Below are 18806 nucleotides of genomic sequence, written 5' to 3' on the forward strand. Positions count from 1 at the left end.
AAATAGCTAGCAAGGTTGTGCTAATAAAATATGATTCAAAGCTTATAATTCTTGAAGCATCAGACATTGCACTATTACTTGAGCCAGCTGATTCAATATCACCGTGTTTCTTCAACATTCACACTCAGACTAAGTTCTCAGCACACCATGGAAAAAGAAAGAAAAATGCACTTCTTTAACAACTTTAAAAAAACCCACTGAAACAGTGTAGATACAGTCAGAGCAAAAACATTCTCTGTCTCCTATTAGATTTCCAGTTTTGCAAAAGCAATAGTTGACATTTAGAATCAGACCAGCTGGGATCTGCTTTTCATTTAACATCTTCATATCTTTCAGTATTATATCACACAGGGAAATAGTCTAAGAACTTTTAAACTCTTATTTACAGCACTAGAAATAGTAGAATAATATCAAGTTATTGAAAAGAGAGCATATTCTTCCAACTGCAGGACTTCACTAAAGAAAAGTAAAAACTTGAATCTGCAGCATAAAAAAGTAATCAGAATAATTTTTTGTTACTGTGCTACATTCTTTTTGCCATTTTACTGTATATGTTTGAGCTTATTATTATAAATGTTTTAAAACACAACTTAAGCATTCTATTGTTTGTTGTTCCAGTGGTTGATCCTATACTGGACTCCATTTTCAAACTTTTAACATGCTGTTCCAATATCTTGAGGGAGGAGGGGCAATTATGCTGCTTGTATGAAAGCCAGCATTTCACACTCAAAATCAGCAATGATTGAATTATTTAAACAATAATTCCTGAACTGAGTAAAAGAAATGGTATCAAGTTGCATATGCTGTCACTGATGTTTTTTGCATGATAAAATTGAAATAATCTATTACTAATTAAGAAAATCACAATTTGTTTGAGGAGCTTTTTTTTTTTTTTTTTTTAAATATTGCGTTATAGGAAGTAAAAGGCTGGAAAATCCATATAATTCAATTTTGTTGGTAATATTCAAAATCAAACTCCCCAAATGCATCTAAAAATAAAAATTCCTTGTAATGGAACCTAGTTTCAAATGCTCCCAAAGTATATTCAATTGCTTCAAAAAAAAAAGCTCTAAAAATGAATTCAATGTTTTTGCTTTGACTGTATCCCTAAAAACCTAAAATCTCAAAAACGATAGTAGGGCCATTCAAAAATATGCAGTACACAAAACATATAGGATAGTACAGACAGACATAATTACTCTTATATTTACCACACACAATCAACATTTCAATCTCTATTATATTTTACAATTTGTTATTCAAGTTAAAGCACCTATGTATGGTGATTTTATTTTCACTGTACAGCCTATGTTATTGGATTTTAACACTTTAACTTGCCCATTGGACCAAATCATGCAACTGTCACAAATCAGCATAAGTGTTTCATAAGGCATATTGGAACAAGTTAAAAATCATTTCTTATCCTTTCAAAAGTTGATTCGCTTGATGGAGGAGTTCCTGGATGCCTCAGTCCTCTTAAAGTTCATAGTAAATCAGTAGGGTAATTTTTTGAAGTGTAATTTATTTGGCTTAAGATGGTGCCAGGAGTCTAAATGAATAGTAGTCCTCACAGGTTTGAAGGGTGTCCTTTAAACTAGGCTGAGGACAAGATAAATCCGGAGACATTCAGAATTCTAAGTAGGCAAGGACACCAATGGCAGTCAGCAATAAGCCAAGAAGACCAGGTGATACTCCAGCAGCACCTACAAATAAAAGAGAAAATGCATGTTTGTTTTTACATGAATGATCACCACAAATTAAGATGCAGGCAATGATTCAAGGTGAAAGATTTTGAAAACCAGCTGGTGCATCACAAAGTGGCTTCTACCTGTATGGACAATTTGAAATTGATAAAAGTCACCACAATATTACTAAGGTCTCGCTCCTTCATTCTGTGTGAGCTGTTTATTCAGCATGTTTATATAATCAGTGAGGCCATTAAGATCACATCGGTGTATTTGGTTTGGATGGTCCAGCAAGCCAGGAGGCTATACCAGGAGGCAAAAGGTCAAAATAAATATTTAAACACATGAAAACAAAATGAGCAGAGACTTTGAAATGTGATGAAGCAAAGAGATACTTCCAGAAACGTTAATGTTGTTATGATCAGTAATAACCTAAGAGCTGTCACAGACCCTGGGCCATTTGTTTACCTGCTGGATTATGAAGTCCAGATGGCTAATCTCTAATAGTACAGCATTTGTACGTATATTTCTCTTTAAAAAAATCACATGGTCTCTTTTAAATAAATATTTCAGGACAAAAATATTCAGTGACAGTTTACAATCCTTGTGTGATTTTGCTTTGAAATAACAAGCATAAAAATGACACTATGTGCAATTACTTTTGTTGTCTCGGTCCAGCTTCCTGTAAACAAACATCTACTTTGTTAAGCCACAAATGGATCTATCTGGCAACCTTGCTCTCAATCTGGGGAGGAATGAATGGTAATGAAGAACAAGCTATCATCTCATCCCTTGAGATGGTTCCTGTAGATCAGGATTGAGGTAGATTAGTTGGGCAGTGTGAAAGAAGGTTGCACTGCTGTCGTGGGTGGTGTACTTCAGCTACGGAGAGAAGACTTTAAGGTGGATCCAGTGGTGTCAATCCCTATCTATCTAGATTTTTATTCTGTGCTCATCTCCATTGTATTTTAGCACCTAATCTAGTATCTCTCTCTATGCTTTCATTACGTTCTAAACAAACCTAAAAGGAGAGGTTACTCACCCCATGCAGTAATGAATTTTTTGAGATGTGTGTCTCTAAGGATGTTTCACTTCAGGTGGGCATGTGTTCCATGATCCTTTGATTGGAGATTTTAGATAGCAGTGCCCATTCGGCCCAACATACACTCTACTCTGCCTTGTGCTCAGCAATGTGGCTATTTAGAGCTGCATGGGTGACCCCCCTCAGTTCCCTGCCTACTGAAATGCTCCACAGCAGAGCAGGGCACCCATACAGACATACATCTTGAAGAACTACACTTATTGCATAGGGCGAGTAACCTCTCCTTCGAGTTTTATCCCTATGAGTGCTCCTTTTCAGGTGACTACTGAACATTACCCTCTAAGGATGGGGGAGGAGGTGCTTCATAGTCAATCCAAAATGGAAGACAATACAGTAGAGCCAAACATAGCATCAGAAGCTGAGTCATGAATTATTGCATAATGTTTAGAAAAGATTAGTATGGAGGTCCCAGTTGTGGCTCTATTTATTTCAGCAATGGGAACATTCTTAAGAAAGTCTACTGAAGTAGAAAGATCTTATTGAATGGGTTAGTATTCTTGAATGAGGTTAGAGATCATGAGACTCATAACAAAAAATAATACAATCAGATGTCCATCTAGAGAGAATTTGCTTGGAAACTGGAGATATCTTAGATCCGGCCACAATAGATGCAAACAATATGCCAGATTTTCTAAATGGCTTAGTTCTGGCCAACTAAAAGTCTAATGACATTCTGACATTGAGTGTATGTAATACTGCATTCTCCTTATTCAAGTGTAGTTTAGGACAGAAAACTGGAAGATCAATAGACTGATTAATGTGGAAATCAGAGGACACCTTCTGTAATAATTTGGGATGTGGTTGCAATGTGACCTGTCCTTGAAAAATAATGTAAAGTGGGGATATGCCATCAGAGCCCTTATCTCCCCAATGTAGAGCAAAAGTAATCGCTACCAGGAAGGCTGTTTTCATAGATAAGTCAAGAAGGGAACAGGTCACCAGTGGCTCAAAGGGAGGTCTCATAAGGCATCTAAGCACCAACTTGTGGTCCCAAACACAGACATGTGACTCATCGAAAAATATTCCCCAGCCCCTTGAGAACTCTCACTATCATCTGACCACCTGTCAAGCAGATCTGGGGGTACTCACTCCTCCTTGATGGTTGATATAAAACATGCATGACATACTGTCTGTCATGATCTTCACATATTTCCCCCTGATCAATGCCATAAAATGAAGACTGTCATTGCTGACCAGTCTGAGTTCCAGCAAGGTGATGTGCAGAAAGCTCTCATGAGATGACCACTTGCCTTGAGCAGTGTATCAAGATGGGCTTACCATCCCAACAGAGATGCCTCTGTTATCATCATCATCAGGAATGGTTGAGTGAAGGAGATTCCTGCACAAATGTTGTGAGGGTCTTTCCAGTAGGAAGAGTAGGAACTGAGAGTAGTTTGTACAAGCTGTGTTTGCCTGCCAAATAAACAGTTCTGCAGCTCACCTGCAACCTTGTACAGTTGATCACTAAAGGCCCAGTTGCCATCTGCCCCAACAACTGAAGATAGTTTTTAACCAATGTCTGAGGGCTGATTTGGACTATACAGACTAAATTCAATAGGGTTGTAAACCTCCGTATTGGGAGGAAGGCTTTGGTGGCTACCGCATTGAGACAGATTCCTACGAATACCAAGCTTTGGACTGGAGTGGGTGGACGGACTTGTGAACGTCTGGCTGAGAAAGAGTTCTGTGGCCTTCTGAGGGGCCACTTAGGTCTCACTGTAGGAGCAAACCTTTATCAGACAATCCTCAAGGTATACTGGGATTCCTTCTCTGTGAAGGTAAGCCGCTACCACTGACAGAACTTCGAAAACACTCTGGGAGCAGAAGAGGATCCAAAGGGAATCACACTGTATTGAAAGTGGTTTTGACCTAGAGTGAAATGTAGAGACCTTCTGTGGGAGAGGTGGGTCGCCATATGGAAACATGAATCTTGTAGGCTGAGGGCCGAGAACCAATCCCCTAGATCAAATGATGGTATTACTGCTGCAAGTGTTACCATTTTGAACTTCTGTATCTTCACAAACCTGTTGAGGAGCCTTAGAGCTAGAATGGGTCTCCACTCGCTGTTCTTTTTTAGAACCAGGAAATACCTGGAATAAATCTCATTCCCAACTGATTCTGTACTGCTAAGGTTCAGGAGGGACTCTGCTTCCTGCTTTAGAAGGCATTTATGAAAGGAATCCCTGAAGAGGGAAAGGGAAGGGGGGTTGGATGGAGGGAGGGAAGCAAAGTGGATGGAGTATCCTGCTGATATGATCTCCAAAACCCTATGTCCATAGTGATATGCTCCCAAGCTTGTCAGAAGTGAGAAATGTCTTCCTTGTTTGGGAACTGGCTGTGAACCATTGCATTTGTTAAGGCAAAAGGGGAGAGGGTAACTTAAACACTCAATAACCCCAACAAAATTGGTGTTTTGGCAATGAGGGCTGCAAGACTGATGTCTGTGTATCAGATGGTCTCATTTTCTGAAACCTCTGCCTCTTTTGCTGGGGTTCATAAGGTCTCTGGGAGCCAAAGAATTGAGCAGAACAAGATCTCTGTGCTGTCTGGGACTTACTAGATTTCCTTTTATGTGCAGGCATGTAAATTCCCAGAGTCTGTAAAGTGGCCCTGGAGTCTTTTAATATATGCAGAGACTCATCTGTATTTTCTGCAAACAATTTTAAGCCATCAAAGGGAAGGTCATCAACTGTATTTTGAATCTCCCTCAGAAATCCTGACAGCTGAAGCCAGGAGGCCCTTCTCGTGACTACAGCCATAGAAATAGAGCAAGCAGCTGCGTCAGGGACATCCAGAGAGGACTGCAGAGATGTCCTGGTGAGGAGCTGACTCTCTATCATGATTGCCTGGAATTGGTCCTCTGCTCTGGTGGTAAATGCTCAATAAATAAATTGAACTTTGAGTAGTGGGCATGATTATATTTCACCATCAATGCCTAATAGTCAGAGATCCTAAACTGCAGTGTCTCTCACAAATATAATTTGTGAGCAAATAAATTGAGACACTTCTGATCTTTATCATATGGCATTGATTTAGCATGGTGCTGCCTTACATATTCATTTACAGCTTTCACATCTATGGTGTTGGAAGAGGGCTCAGAAAACAAACTCCTAATCTTTAGTTGGAACATACTATTTATTATCAGCCCTTTTACAGGTGGATGGTATTCTCGCTGGGGTATGCCAGATTACTTTTGCAGGATTCAGCAGCACCTCATTAATAGGTAGTACAATTTGGAAATATGATGTATGCAGAATATCAAGCATTTTATGTTGTAACACCTTAACTTCCCTGAGTGGAATTTGTAAGGAGTCCACTATCCTTTTAATGAGGTCCTGGAACCGTTTGAAGTTGTCTGCCAGGGATGGTGGGAGAGGCATGACTGCTTCATCTGGGGATGAAGAAGAGATGTTGTTTGATGGGATGACCTCTTTGACTACTCTTGCCTCCTGTTTTCAAAGGTATTTTCTTTTGGAGAAGGCCTTTTTTTGAGAGAGAGCATGCAGGGGGAATTGTCTACCCTTATCATGGCGATGAGTGACGCTAGGGTCCTAGAGAATTGTTGACACTAAACCGCCCATGGATCCCAGTACTTCCAATGAGATGGGCCATATGGTATAGGTGAGGGCACCCAAGAGTGCTCATAGCAGTAGGATGGAGCTTGAGAGTGTCTTTCACGAATATGTTCCATCTTCATCTGATAGTGAGTAGAGGAGCCCTGAACTGAAATTTGTGAGACTAATGAGAAATCACCATCACTACTATCATCTTCAACATCACTTCGTAGAGGTGGAGCACCAGGAGAAAAAGATGGTGGCTCTGTCAGTATCAGCTGAATGTCAGGAGACCTAAAGGTCCTCGGTACCAAGAACGGATCGGTACCAAACAAAGGAGAGTCAGGCTTCTCTGTTATTGCAAGGTCTCATGAAAATGTAAACTTCTGAGGTACCAACAGGTTGTCGATACTGAGGTGGTAGCCTGACAAAAGCCTGTGGCAGATGGAGCAGGCAGTACTGTAGGCTTTATGCTCCTTGAGGAGAATCTATTAGCTGCTAGCCTGGTCTTCTGCAGTACCGAAATGTTGGGTACCGAGTGCCTGGCTGATTCTACTGGTACCAGCTTAGAAGAGGTAGTCTTCTTATCTTTGTTGATTTGATCCCCCGATAGTAATGAAGATCCTCTTAAGACAGAACCCTTAGATTCTTTGGGTTTACTGATGCTCACAGTACCTGAGAAAACTGCAGCCTCATGGGTACCAAGATGGGGATCAGCAGGTGCTGAAGCAATTGTCTCAATCAGTGACGGGAGTTTCTTTGAGATTCCCTATCTGGGGAACCTAAGCTCCATTTCCCAGAATCTTTTTGAGAGAATTCTGGAGTCTTCTTCTTAGAAGTTGTACAGGAGTATTGAGCTGAGTTGACAGTTGACTTGTTTGAGAGTGGTATACAGCGGTAGGGGGGAGGGGAATCCCCTGGTCTGGGTCAGAAGACAGACAGAGGGAGCTCTCTATCATAAGGAGGCATGTTTTAATCTCCCAGTTTTTTCTGGATCTCTATTTTATGGCCAGGCAAAAGTTACACTTCTGGGGGACAGGTGACTCCCTCGAGCAATGGACAGCCCAAGAATGCCAGTCACTCACTGGGTAAACCTCCTGGAACAAAGGGCAGTGTTTAAAACCAGAGAGCTGGGCATATCTTCCCAGTAATCTAAAGTCCTTACAACAATGTTTTTAAACTATTAACTATAACTAACTACCACTATTGTAACTAGTTAAGCTAAATAAAACTATGAGAAAAACTGCAGTTGAGGAAAGGTCAGTTTGGACACTGCTGAGGCTACATCTCAGGCTGAGGCGGTTGAGAAGGAACTGAAGGTGGTTTGCCTGTGCAGCTCTATCTAGTTATGGTGCAGAGTATGAGGTGGAATAGAGCACAAGCGCAGGTCAAACAGGCACCATTGCTTAAAATCTCGGACTGATGGCACATGAGGCACATACGCATCTGAAGTGGAGCACCTACAAGGACATTACTCGAAGAAGAAAAATGATTTTGTAACACAATTCTGTTACAGCTGCTTCTGCTCACATTCTTTCTAATAAAGTTTCTTCTGAATAGTGTGACCAACCACAGATGGAGTAAAATGGCTTGTAAAGTTCAATCTCCTTAAACAGAGTCCTTGAGGAGTTTCTGGGGTCTACTTGTTGGAAAGAACTTTCTTTGCCAAAAGGATCATGTAGTTGACTGAGGAAGAAACGAAGGAGCTGAAGGATGGGACAAGGAAACCATAAACCATAAAGCAAAGATTCAGCAGGTAGTTCTATTCCGTACAGTAGCAGCAAAGAATATTAAAGTCAAATATCAAGTGTTTTTTTATTCAAAGATTTTACAAGAAGGGACCGTTATGATCACCTAGTCTGACCTCTTATATAACATAGGCTGTAGGATTACACCAAGTGGGTTCTGCATCAAGCCCATAAATTTGTACTTAAGAATGTGGAAGACACAATCTTTCAGTCACAATATTCTACATCTTTCAGTAAGTAAAGAGGCTGAGCCTGCATTTAATGTGCATTCAAAATCTCCCATTAGCAAATGCTGTCCTGATCAGATGTCTGAAGCCAACAGGAGTTCGTAGGTGAAACCAGGATTGGGATCAAGACAAGTTAAAATAAATGCCTGGAAGTTGAATTGAGACATTTATTACTGCACTCTGGAAAAATAAGGAAACCAGCTGAAAATGAAGTTGGATGGACTTGTGGCTAAGGAGTAAGGCAATCCGAGTTCCATTGCCAGTCTACCAGACTCCCTGCATGCCCTTGTACAAGTCATCTAATTGATCTTGGCTTCAGTTCTCTAACTGTAAAATGGGGATCATGATATTTTCCAATCTAGAGAATAATTTCATTAATATATAGGAAATACTCAGATATTATGATGATGAGCACAGGCACTGACTTTGTCCTTTCCCAAGGGATGCTTGATCCCCGCTCCTCTTGGGCCCCACCCCACCTCCTTCCCCAACCCACCACTCCCACCCTGCCCCCTCCCCCAAGTGCATCCTGCACACTGCTAAACAGCTGATCTGCAGTGGGTAGCAGGTGCTGGGAGGGAGGGGAAGGTGCTGACCAGTGAGGCTGACAGAGGGTGGGAGGCATTGGGGTGGGGTGGGGGAGGAGCTGGTAGGGTGGCTGCTGGTGGGTGTTGAGCACCCACTATTTTTCTCCCATGAGCGCTCCAGCCCCGGAGCACTCATGGAGTCTGTGCCTTTGATGATGAGCATCATAGGAAGGCCTGTAAAATCAAAATCTCTCTCTGTAAGATACTATAAGTAAATGAGGGTCAACTCCCCCCACCCCCAAAGTTCAACATGTTGAACATGCACACACAGAGAGTTAAATACTCAGTAAGTTCAAGATTTCTGTATAAATCACGTGAGAAAACTAGCTATTTTGAAGAGATTAACAAAAGTTCTTTTTTTTTTAAACTTATTTCTGCTTTTTGGTAGGTTTTTCCCTATATGCCCCTGACTGAGCTAAATATTGTGATTCAGATTTTTTCCTGGCTACATCCTGCTCTGAGGGGCTATGTGTCAGCTGAGAATGAGAAGAATGGAGCTTTGTCCTCACTACAACAAACCAGCCATGCAGCAAAAGCCTCACCCAAATGATTACAAAGCACTATCCACCATCTTTGCAGAGATTTTTTACCGTTTAGCAATACAACTTACTTACAACTTGCTGTAGTGATTCCTTTGAATTCTACATGTACACAGTATCTGAAAAATCAATACATAGCTCATCACTCTCCTTGTACTCATATTAAGTAATGAATTTATGGAAAGCACTATGCTAGACTTTAAATACAGCTGCTTACAAATAGGCAGAGACTGAAAAATGAACAACTTATTTCATCCCTAGTGCGTGTGCGCCGTGCTGTCTTCACTGTTTACTAGCTTAATCTTGAAAATCTTTGAACAAACACGTCCAGATCCTCTATATCAAACAAGATTGCAAATGGCATTATCTGGGCACACCAGACTGTCAGTATTTAATGTTGTCAAACCAATATCATTTGTACACTTGGCAGCTGAGCAAGATGTTTTGACTTTGAGGTCCAGGAGTATAAAAAGATTAAGCTATTTAGTAAACAAAGTTCAGGCATATTTGAGATAAAACAGTTTTGATATAGTCTGCACATATTGTGTAATCAAAAAACTTGCATCAACACAAAAAGTGTTTGGAGGGATTTCAGCAACAATTTGTGTGACCGCTCAATGAAGTAACGATTATTTTTTCTGATATGTTTCTGATATCCAACCATCATGAAATCAGCTGTCAGGTAAACTGAGGATGAACAGCAGGAGATCCAACAGTGCTTCCTTCATAAGATCAGCGCATGAACACTACAAACTTGTCTTTCCACAGAAAGTTCGGTATCCAACCAATTGAAAGACAAAGGGAAGAGATGAATGCATTTTGGCCTTTGTGCAGTTCAGAAATGATTTGCATTATGGGAATAACCCTGATTGGTTTGCACCTCATTGGAATTATTTATCACTTGGACACATATAAGCAACTTGTTGTAATCACTTTCCACATACGCTAGAGTGATGGACCTTAGCAAACAAACAGTAATAATAAATGTGGGCTACAGAGAAATAATTTTAGAGTTGTATGTGGGAATATCCACATAAAATGGATTTGAAATTTGCAGGAACAGTTCAGTTGGAATTGTATTCAGCTGGAAATTCCTGTACAACCATCCAATCCGGGAACAGATGCTATATCATGTGACTTAAGGCAAGTCTACACAGGAACTGGGAGGGGTAATTCCCAGCTCAGGTAGGCATATATGCATTAGCTCTGCTCCAGCCAGTGCCTAAAAATATCAGCGTGGCCATGGTGGCATGGGCAGCAGCAGCTTGGTAAAGTATGTACCCAGGAATTGGATAGCCAGAGCAGCTGCAATGTCCATACTGCTAGTTTTAGCTGCTAGCTTGAGCAGAGCTAGTGCATGTCCATCTACTTGCACTGTGTATCAAACCTCCCAGTTGCTATGTAGACATACCCTTAGGTGGACTTCAAAATTAAGCAACACAGCTCAATTTTTGATTGTTTACAAACAATGCAGAGTAAAACATATGAATATTTTGCAAAGAAAAAAAAAGTTACAATCTGAAATAAACTACTCCCTGAGAAGTACTCCCAGTGGGCAATATTCAACACAATTCACTTGGGGTTAAATTTACCCAAGCGCAGCAGGCTCAAAAATATATTAGGCACCACTTCAGTGCTACCATGTAAGCTCTGTGCAGTAAGGTTACTCTTAAATCCAGACATGACACTAACAGAACATTGTGAGGAAAGTTATCACATTAAGCAGACTTCTGTCTTTTTTGTTGGACTACTGATGCTGATGTCAGGAGGTACATGCTGGATTAGCCCTCCAGGCAGGCCTGTGGGTGCAATCCTGTAGTCCTTACTCATATACAACATCCTTGAGCTTAATGCAAGCTTTGCCTGAGTAAGGACTGCAGGTTTTACAGCTGTAGGCCAATGCTGATGTAAGTCTGACCTGCCAGTCTTAGCAACTGTTTTAAAAATGAGAGAAGCATTGACATATATTTAATACAGAACACTGCTCTATGCTGTGTAACTTGCCATTGCTGGTATGATAATTCACCCATTTATTTCCTCTTTGGAAAAACAAAATGGTTGATCTTACAGTTGAAAGATGTACATAGGTAGAGTAAGAGGTTTTAAATAGTTGCTTGTATATGCATTTGATTACCTTTGCCATATAGATACAAGGACATGCAAACTAGCCATATTATGGACAAACTAGGCAGTACCATTAGCACACATGCTACAGAGTGCTACTGCAGTGGTAAAATCTGACCCTTTAGCATCTGACTTAATTTAAAATATGAATGACTGTAGACAAATATTTAAGTATTTCTGAATATGTGCAAACAAATGTATGAATTTATATAAAAGGAGGATTTTTGCACTCTCTGTAAAGGCTGGCCATGTATGAACTTGGTATTTCCTTTCTCTGACTTGGGACCCATTTAGAAATAACACAGATGATTCGTATTAACATTATTTATGACTCCAAGTGAAGCCCTATTCCAGTACCACGCTATCTGTAACCCTATCCCATCAATCGCAAGTACATACCACACTGAACACACAGAATGGCAAACTGCAGCCACAGAAGGAGCGGCCAAGCCGAGTCAGCACGCCAGTCATGAGGCCTAAAGACCACCAGTCTGAAATGAAAGTATCTTTCTGTTTGAGGGTTTGGCATCAAGGTATCTAATTTACTGCAAATAAACAGTGTATGGCTGTGTGTGTTATATTCAATTTTCCTACTGGCCCTGAGCATGAGTGTCCTCTATATATATCTGGGAAGAATTACAGATTTGGCTGGTTTACTATAAAAACGAAGCTCAGCTGTGGAAATCTTGAATTCTTTTAAACCTAGCTTTAGCTTCTCTACAGTGGATAAGGAAATATCTAGAATGCACTTTACCTATGTACAGGATTTTGTTTCTGTGATGCATGTGCTGCACTTGGTTAATCCATTTTTTGCATTCTGCTTTCAGGAGTCTGAAAGCCACAAACCACACACTGTCAATACTGTTAAGCATTTTCCCTCAAAAAGTTATATGTCTGAGTAAACGAAGGAAATACTGGTAGTTTTGGACACATTTTTCTCCAGTGGGAGCCATGTGTGTTAGATGAACTCCAGGTAAAATCCCACATATCTGTGGTTTTATCCTCCTTGCATCTTACATTCCCTGCTTCAGCACTGGCCATCCACTTGAAACAGAGAAAGACCAGAGAGAAGTCCTCCACACTTCTGGCCTAAGGCTGGTTTTGTGAGGAGAGAATTAGCAGAAGGTCCCAAAAATGGCTTGTAAATCAATTTTCCATTCTTCATGTACTATATTACTAGCAACTTCAGACATTCAATATTTTACCACTTAAATATAAAAATAACAAATCTAATGTGTATCAAAACATCTAAGACATCTATATATTACTCTAAATTGTGTAACAATTATTTTCTTTAGACTTTGATTATTAAATCTGATATTGTTGCCCCTTCTTCTGACATCAGTGTCCCCCTCTGTTGAGTGGTAGCTGAATTCTGGGGTCTTGTAGCTCTAGTGGAAGAGAAATCCGTGACCTAGAATCTGGGTATGCTCTACGAGTAACCTCCTTTATTTAAACACATACACCAGTCCTGGAACAGAGGCAGTCACTAACAGCATGCAGGTAATCCACTCTTTCAGAAATCTCAATCCACATAACAGTGCCCAAATCACAGGAAGCAGGGCTGGCTCCAGCTTTTTTGCCGCCTCAAGCGGCAAAGAAAAAAAGGGAAAACCAGACTGAGCTGCCACCGAAGTGCTGCCGAAGAGGAAGTGAGGGACTAAAAGGACCCGCCGCCAAATTGCCACTGGAGACCGGAACATGCCGCCCCAGTAACAGACGGAGTGCCACTCCGTTCTATTGGCCACCCCCCACACGTGCTTCCTTCGTTGGTGCCTGGAGCCGGCCCTGACAAGCAGACAGAGTACTGTCCCATGAATTGCCTCTACTGTAGAGAATAAAGCAGAGAGCAAACTTTTTGCTACTTGCTACAGCTTCTTTCAAAGGAAGACGGTATAACAGAACTAATACTGCATTTCTTCAAAAAGTAAGAATGTGAGCAAGTTTTAAGAACTTGTAAGACTATGTGCTATACCACTAGTTGGTGACTCTTGACATAATGTTTTACAATTTTACAGCATTTTCCATTCAAGGATTCCAAAGTATTCTATATCAGAAGGGTAGCCGTGTTAGTCTGGATCTGTAAAAGCAGCAAAGTATTCTATGTATTTTGAACACAGGATAGAAAAATATTTTTATACTTATTTTACAGATTCACAACCTAAGCCATAGAAAGGATCAGTGAGTTGCCCATGTTACACTATTACTCAATGCCTGAGCTGGAAAGAGATTCCAGAAGTCCTAACTTCCTGTTCTTTTAAAACCAATGAAGAAATATTAGCTCTGAAAGCAAATTGCAGGCTAATTTCTTACCATATAGATGTTAAACTACTAATATGTTAGTTATTGATCTCCGATGTAATTAATCCATATAGTAAAATTCCTCTTCACAAAAGAGTTTCTTTTTTCTAAGGCTTGGTCTACACTACAGAGCTGGCTTACGTCGACCTAACTATGTCAGTGTCTGTACTACAGCTTTGCTCCCACCAATGCAAGTTCCTTACTACACCGACATAATAACTCCACCTCCATGAGAAGTGTATGGCTTATGTAGGTGTAGTTGGAGCAATACAGGGTATGTCTACACTATGGATTATTCCAATTTTACAGAAACCGATTCTTAAAAACAGATTGTATAAAGTCGAGTGCACGTGGCCACACTAAGCACATTAATTCGGTGGTGTGCATCCATGCACCGAGGATAGTGTCGATTTCCGGAGCGTTGCACTGTGGATAGCTATCCCATAGTTCCCGCAGTCTCCCCTGCCCATTGGAATTCTGGGTTGAGATCCCAGTGCCTGATGGTGCAAAAAACATTGTTGCGGGTGGTTCTGGATACAGCCTCACCCCTGCCTCACCCCTCCAGCCGTCCAAGTAGCAGACAACCGTTTCGTGCCTTTTTCCCTAGGTGAACTGTGCAGAGGCCATAGTGCAGCAAGCATGGACCCTGCTCAGCTCAAGACAGCAATCACGGACGTTGTAAACACTTTGTGCATTCTCGTGCAGTCAATGCTGAACCAGGACTGCAAAACCAGTCGAGGAGACGGTGGCTATGGCAGTGCGGTGACGAGAGTGATGAGGACATGGACATAGAATTCTCTCAAACCGTGGGCCCCTGCGCTTTGGAGATCATGCTGGTAATGGGGCAGGTTCTAACCATTGAACACTGATTTGGGCCCGGGAAACAAGCATAGACTGCTGGAACCGCATAGTGTTGCAAGGGTGGGACGATTCTCAGTGGCTGTGAAACTTTCACATGCGTAAGGGCACTTTCATGGAACTTTGTGACTTGCTTTCCCCTGCCCTGAAACACCATAATACCAAGATGAGAACATCCCTCACAGTTGAGAAGCGAGTGGCAATAGCCCTCTGGAAGCTTGCAACACCAGATAGCTACTGGTCAATTGGGAATCAATTTGGAGTGGGCAAATCTACTGTGGGGCTGCTGTGATGCAAGTAGCCAAAGCAATCATTAAGATGCTGCTATGAAAGGTTGTGACTCTGGGAAATGTGCAGGTCATAGTGGATGGCTTTGCTGCAATGGGATTCCCTAACTGTGGTGGGGTGATAGATGGAACCCATATCCCTATCTTGGCACTGGAGCACTAGGGCACCCAGTAAGTAAATCGCAAGGGGTACTTTTCCATGGTGCTGCAAACACTGGTGGATCACAAGGGACGTTTCACCAACATCCATGCGGGATGGCCAGGAAGGGTTCATGACACTCGCGTCTTCAGGAACACTACTCTGTTTAAACGGCTGCAGCAAGGGAATTACTTCCCAGACCAGAAATTAACAGCTGGGGATGTTGAAATGCCTGTAGTTATCCTGGGGGACCCAGCCCACCCCTTGATGCCATGGCTCATGAAGCCATACACAGGCAGCCTGGACAGTAGTCAGGAGTTGTTCAACTACAGGCTGAGCAAGTGCAGAATGGTGGTAGAATGTGCATTTGGTCGTATAAAGGCGTGCTGGCGCACATTACTGACTCACTCAGACCTCAGCCAAACCAATGCCACCATTGTTATTGCTGCTTGCTGTGTGCGCCACAATCTCTGTGAGAGTAAGGGGGAGACCTTTATGGGGGGTGGGAGGCTGAGGCAAATCATCTGGCCACTGATTACGCACAGCCAGTCACCAGGGTGATTAGAAGAGCACACCAGGAAGCGGTGTGCATCAGAGAAGCTTTGAAAACCAGTTTCATCACAGGCCAGGGTACGGTGTGACTGTTGTGTTTGTTTCTCCTTGATGACACCCCCCACCCGATTGACTCATTCCCTGTAAGCCACCCACCCTCCCACTTCGATTACCGCTTGCTTCCTAAGGAAATAAAGTCATTCTCGTTTAAAAATCATGTATTCTTTATTAATTAATTATAAAAAGAGGGAGAAAACTGACATGGTAGCCCAGGTGAGGTTTGGGAGGAGGATAGGAGGGAAGGAAAAGGCCACTAAAAAAATTTCAAAATAATGACAGCCTTTTGGTTGGGCTGTACACTGATGTGGAATGGGTGGATGCACGGAGCCTCCCCCCATGCATTCTTAGTTGTCTGGTGGGTGAGGAGGCTAAGGAACATGGTGAGGGGGGGGTAGGTGGTTATACAGGGGCTGCAGCGGCACTCTGTGATTCTGCTGCTGTTCCTAAAGCTCCATCAGACACCAGAGCATGTCTGTTTGATCACGCAGCAGACCCAGCGTTGCATCATGCCTCCTCTGATCTTCCTGCTGCCACCTCTCATCTCGAGCATCTCTTCTCTCCTCACGTTCACTAGCATCTTTCCTGTACTTTGATACCATGTCCTTCCACTCATTCAGATGAGCTCTTTCATTGCGGGCCACTTCCCAGCTAGCCAAACGTGAAAAAGTTCAGCGCCAATCACCCCTCACCCCCCCCCGCTTGGCTAAATGCAGGGAAGGATTTCTTTTAAGCCACAGGCAAATAGCCCAACCATCTCTTTCCCCTTAATTAAATTCCCATATTTCAACCAGATTACCATGAATGATATCATTCTCCTGAGGATAACACAGCGAGAGAAAGAACGGATGTTGCTTGAATGCTAGCAAACACCGGGACCATACGCAGCTAGGCTTTGTCATGCAATGATACCAGATTACTTGCTACATGCATGGGGTGGTCAAGTGTCCTACCATGGAGGACGGACTAAGGCTGCCCTGCCCAGAAACCTTCTGCAAAGGCTTTTGGAGTACCTCCAGGAGAGCTTCATGGAGATGTCCCTGGAGGATTTCCGCTCCATCCCCAGACATGTTAACAGACTTTCCCAGTAACTTTGGGATGCATTCGCGGCCAGTAATTCCCCAGGGCAAATTAATCATTAAAAAACTCTTGCTTTTAAACCATGTTTTATATTTACAAAAAGGTACACTCACCAGATGTCCCTTCCATGGCTTCATTGTGTGGGATAGTGGCTTGGGAGGGCTGGGAGGGTACTTCTGTCAGGCTGAGAAAAAGCTCTTAGCTGTTGGGGAGAACGGAGTGCTGTGTGCTCTCTGCAAGCTCGTCCTCCTCCTCATCTAAGATTACCCCCACGGACAGGGGTGGGGTAGTGGTGGCAGACCCCCCAAGAATTGCATGCAGCTCAGCGTAGAAGCGACATGTTTGCGGCCCTGCCCTGGACCTTCCGTTTGCTTCTTTGGTTTTCTGGTAGGCGTGTCTGAGCTCCTTAACTTTCACACGGCACTGTACTGAGTCCCTGCTTTGGCCTCTCTCCATCATGGCCTTGGACATTTTTTCAAATGTTTTTTCATTTCGTCTTTTGGAACAGAGTTCTGTTAGCAAGGAATCCTCTCCCCATATAGCGATCAGATCCAGTACCTCCTGTGCGGTCCATGCTGGAGCTCTTTTTCAATTCTCAGACTGCATAGTCACCTGTGCTGATCAGCTCTCCACGCTGGGCAAACAGGAAATGAAATTCAAAAGTTTGCAGGGCTTTTCCTGTCTACCAGCCAGTGCATCCGAGTTCAGATTGCTGTCCAGAGCGGTCACAATGGCGCACTGAGGGATAGCTCCTGGAGGCCAATACCGTCGAATTGCAGCCACACTAACCCTAATCCAACATGGCAATACCGATTTCAGTGCTACTCCTCTCATCAGAAAGGTTTTAAGAGCCCTTTATATCGATATAAAGGGCTTCGTTGTGTGGACGGATGCAGGGTTAAATCGGTTTAACGAGGCTAAATTTGGTATAAACGCATAGTGTAGACCAAGCCACAGTGTTTGTGTAGACACTGCATTCCTTACTTTGTCTGTTAGCTGTCATGTCAGTTTCACAGCTCTAGAAAGCCAGCTCCCCAGGCAGGGTGCTGCCGTGGCTTCGCTCAAAGCCAGGCTGCCATTCACCTACTGCCCCCTGGGATCCCGGCTTCCTGCTCCCTGCCAGGAGGTGAGAAGCCCCGGGTGGCTGCCTCTCCGTTCCCAGCAGGGAGGCAAGAAGCCCATGCGGTAGCTGGGCTCCCAGTGTGGAGCTGCATGGAGCTGAGAGCCCTGGCTCTCAGCCACCCACACTGCCCCTTTTCAGTTGGTGGAAGTGCACATGGTGAGGACCTGCACCACCACCAGGAGGAGGGTAGTGTGGACATCAGCCACCAGCATAATTACCATGGTTGCTGTAAAGTGACCTAGGATTGATGTGCCCTGAGTGGCAAAATGTTTATCCTACCAATACATGCAAAACTCCAGCTAACACTGGCTAATCATGAGCTGACCCTGTTGTGGCACAACTGTTTCTCTACTTTGGTCCTTAGGAAAGACTTTTTCAAGAACGTACAAGAAATTATGTTTAACATGTACAGGATTACAGCAGTGTTTTTGGTTCCCATGAACTGAAAGTCTAAATGTATTAATTATATCAAAAGTCATCAAATGTTTAACATTTTATAGTGAGAGACAGAGACTCCTCTCATCTCTCACATCATGTCGCCTGTGATTCATAAATAATGCAAAATTGCTAACAGACCTAGATTTACTTACTATGACAGTAAAGAAATTTTGTTTTCTTACACAACAGCTGTCATCCAACCTAAAACATTTTTGAAACAGTGGAAAAAATTCATCAAATATCAATTTTAATAAAACAAATCATCTTCTTTTTTGTTACTTTGTTGTCTGAGATTTATTTCCCACCAGGGCAGGTTGTTTGGGTTTCTCTCATATTGGTTCTTAGAGCAGGCAATCACAGCTAGTTTGTCATGCTCTCCCTTCTTCTCTTTGTTCCTCCCTCATT

At 42.5% G+C, this 18806-nt stretch overlaps 1 protein-coding gene across 5 annotated transcripts in view; it reads right to left on the minus strand.

The window, feature by feature from the left end:
• Positions 1 to 849: 849 nt before the first annotated feature.
• The window catches only part of CNTN1 (contactin 1), a 441096-nt gene continuing 423139 nt past the window's right edge, over positions 850 to 18806 (minus strand). For 4 of the 5 annotated variants that reach the window (XM_030548963.1, XM_030548961.1, XM_030548962.1 and 1 more), the window contains one exon: positions 850 to 1703. In XM_030548963.1, coding sequence (XP_030404823.1) covers positions 1627 to 1703 — 77 coding nt within the window. In that variant the 3' untranslated portion in view covers positions 850 to 1626. The remainder of the gene's footprint in view (positions 1704 to 18806) is intronic. The other variant, XM_030548964.1, reaches the window with a different exon arrangement.

This window comes from Gopherus evgoodei, chromosome 1, assembly GCF_007399415.2.
Source record: "Gopherus evgoodei ecotype Sinaloan lineage chromosome 1, rGopEvg1_v1.p, whole genome shotgun sequence".
Classification (NCBI taxonomy): domain Eukaryota; kingdom Metazoa; phylum Chordata; order Testudines; family Testudinidae; genus Gopherus; species Gopherus evgoodei.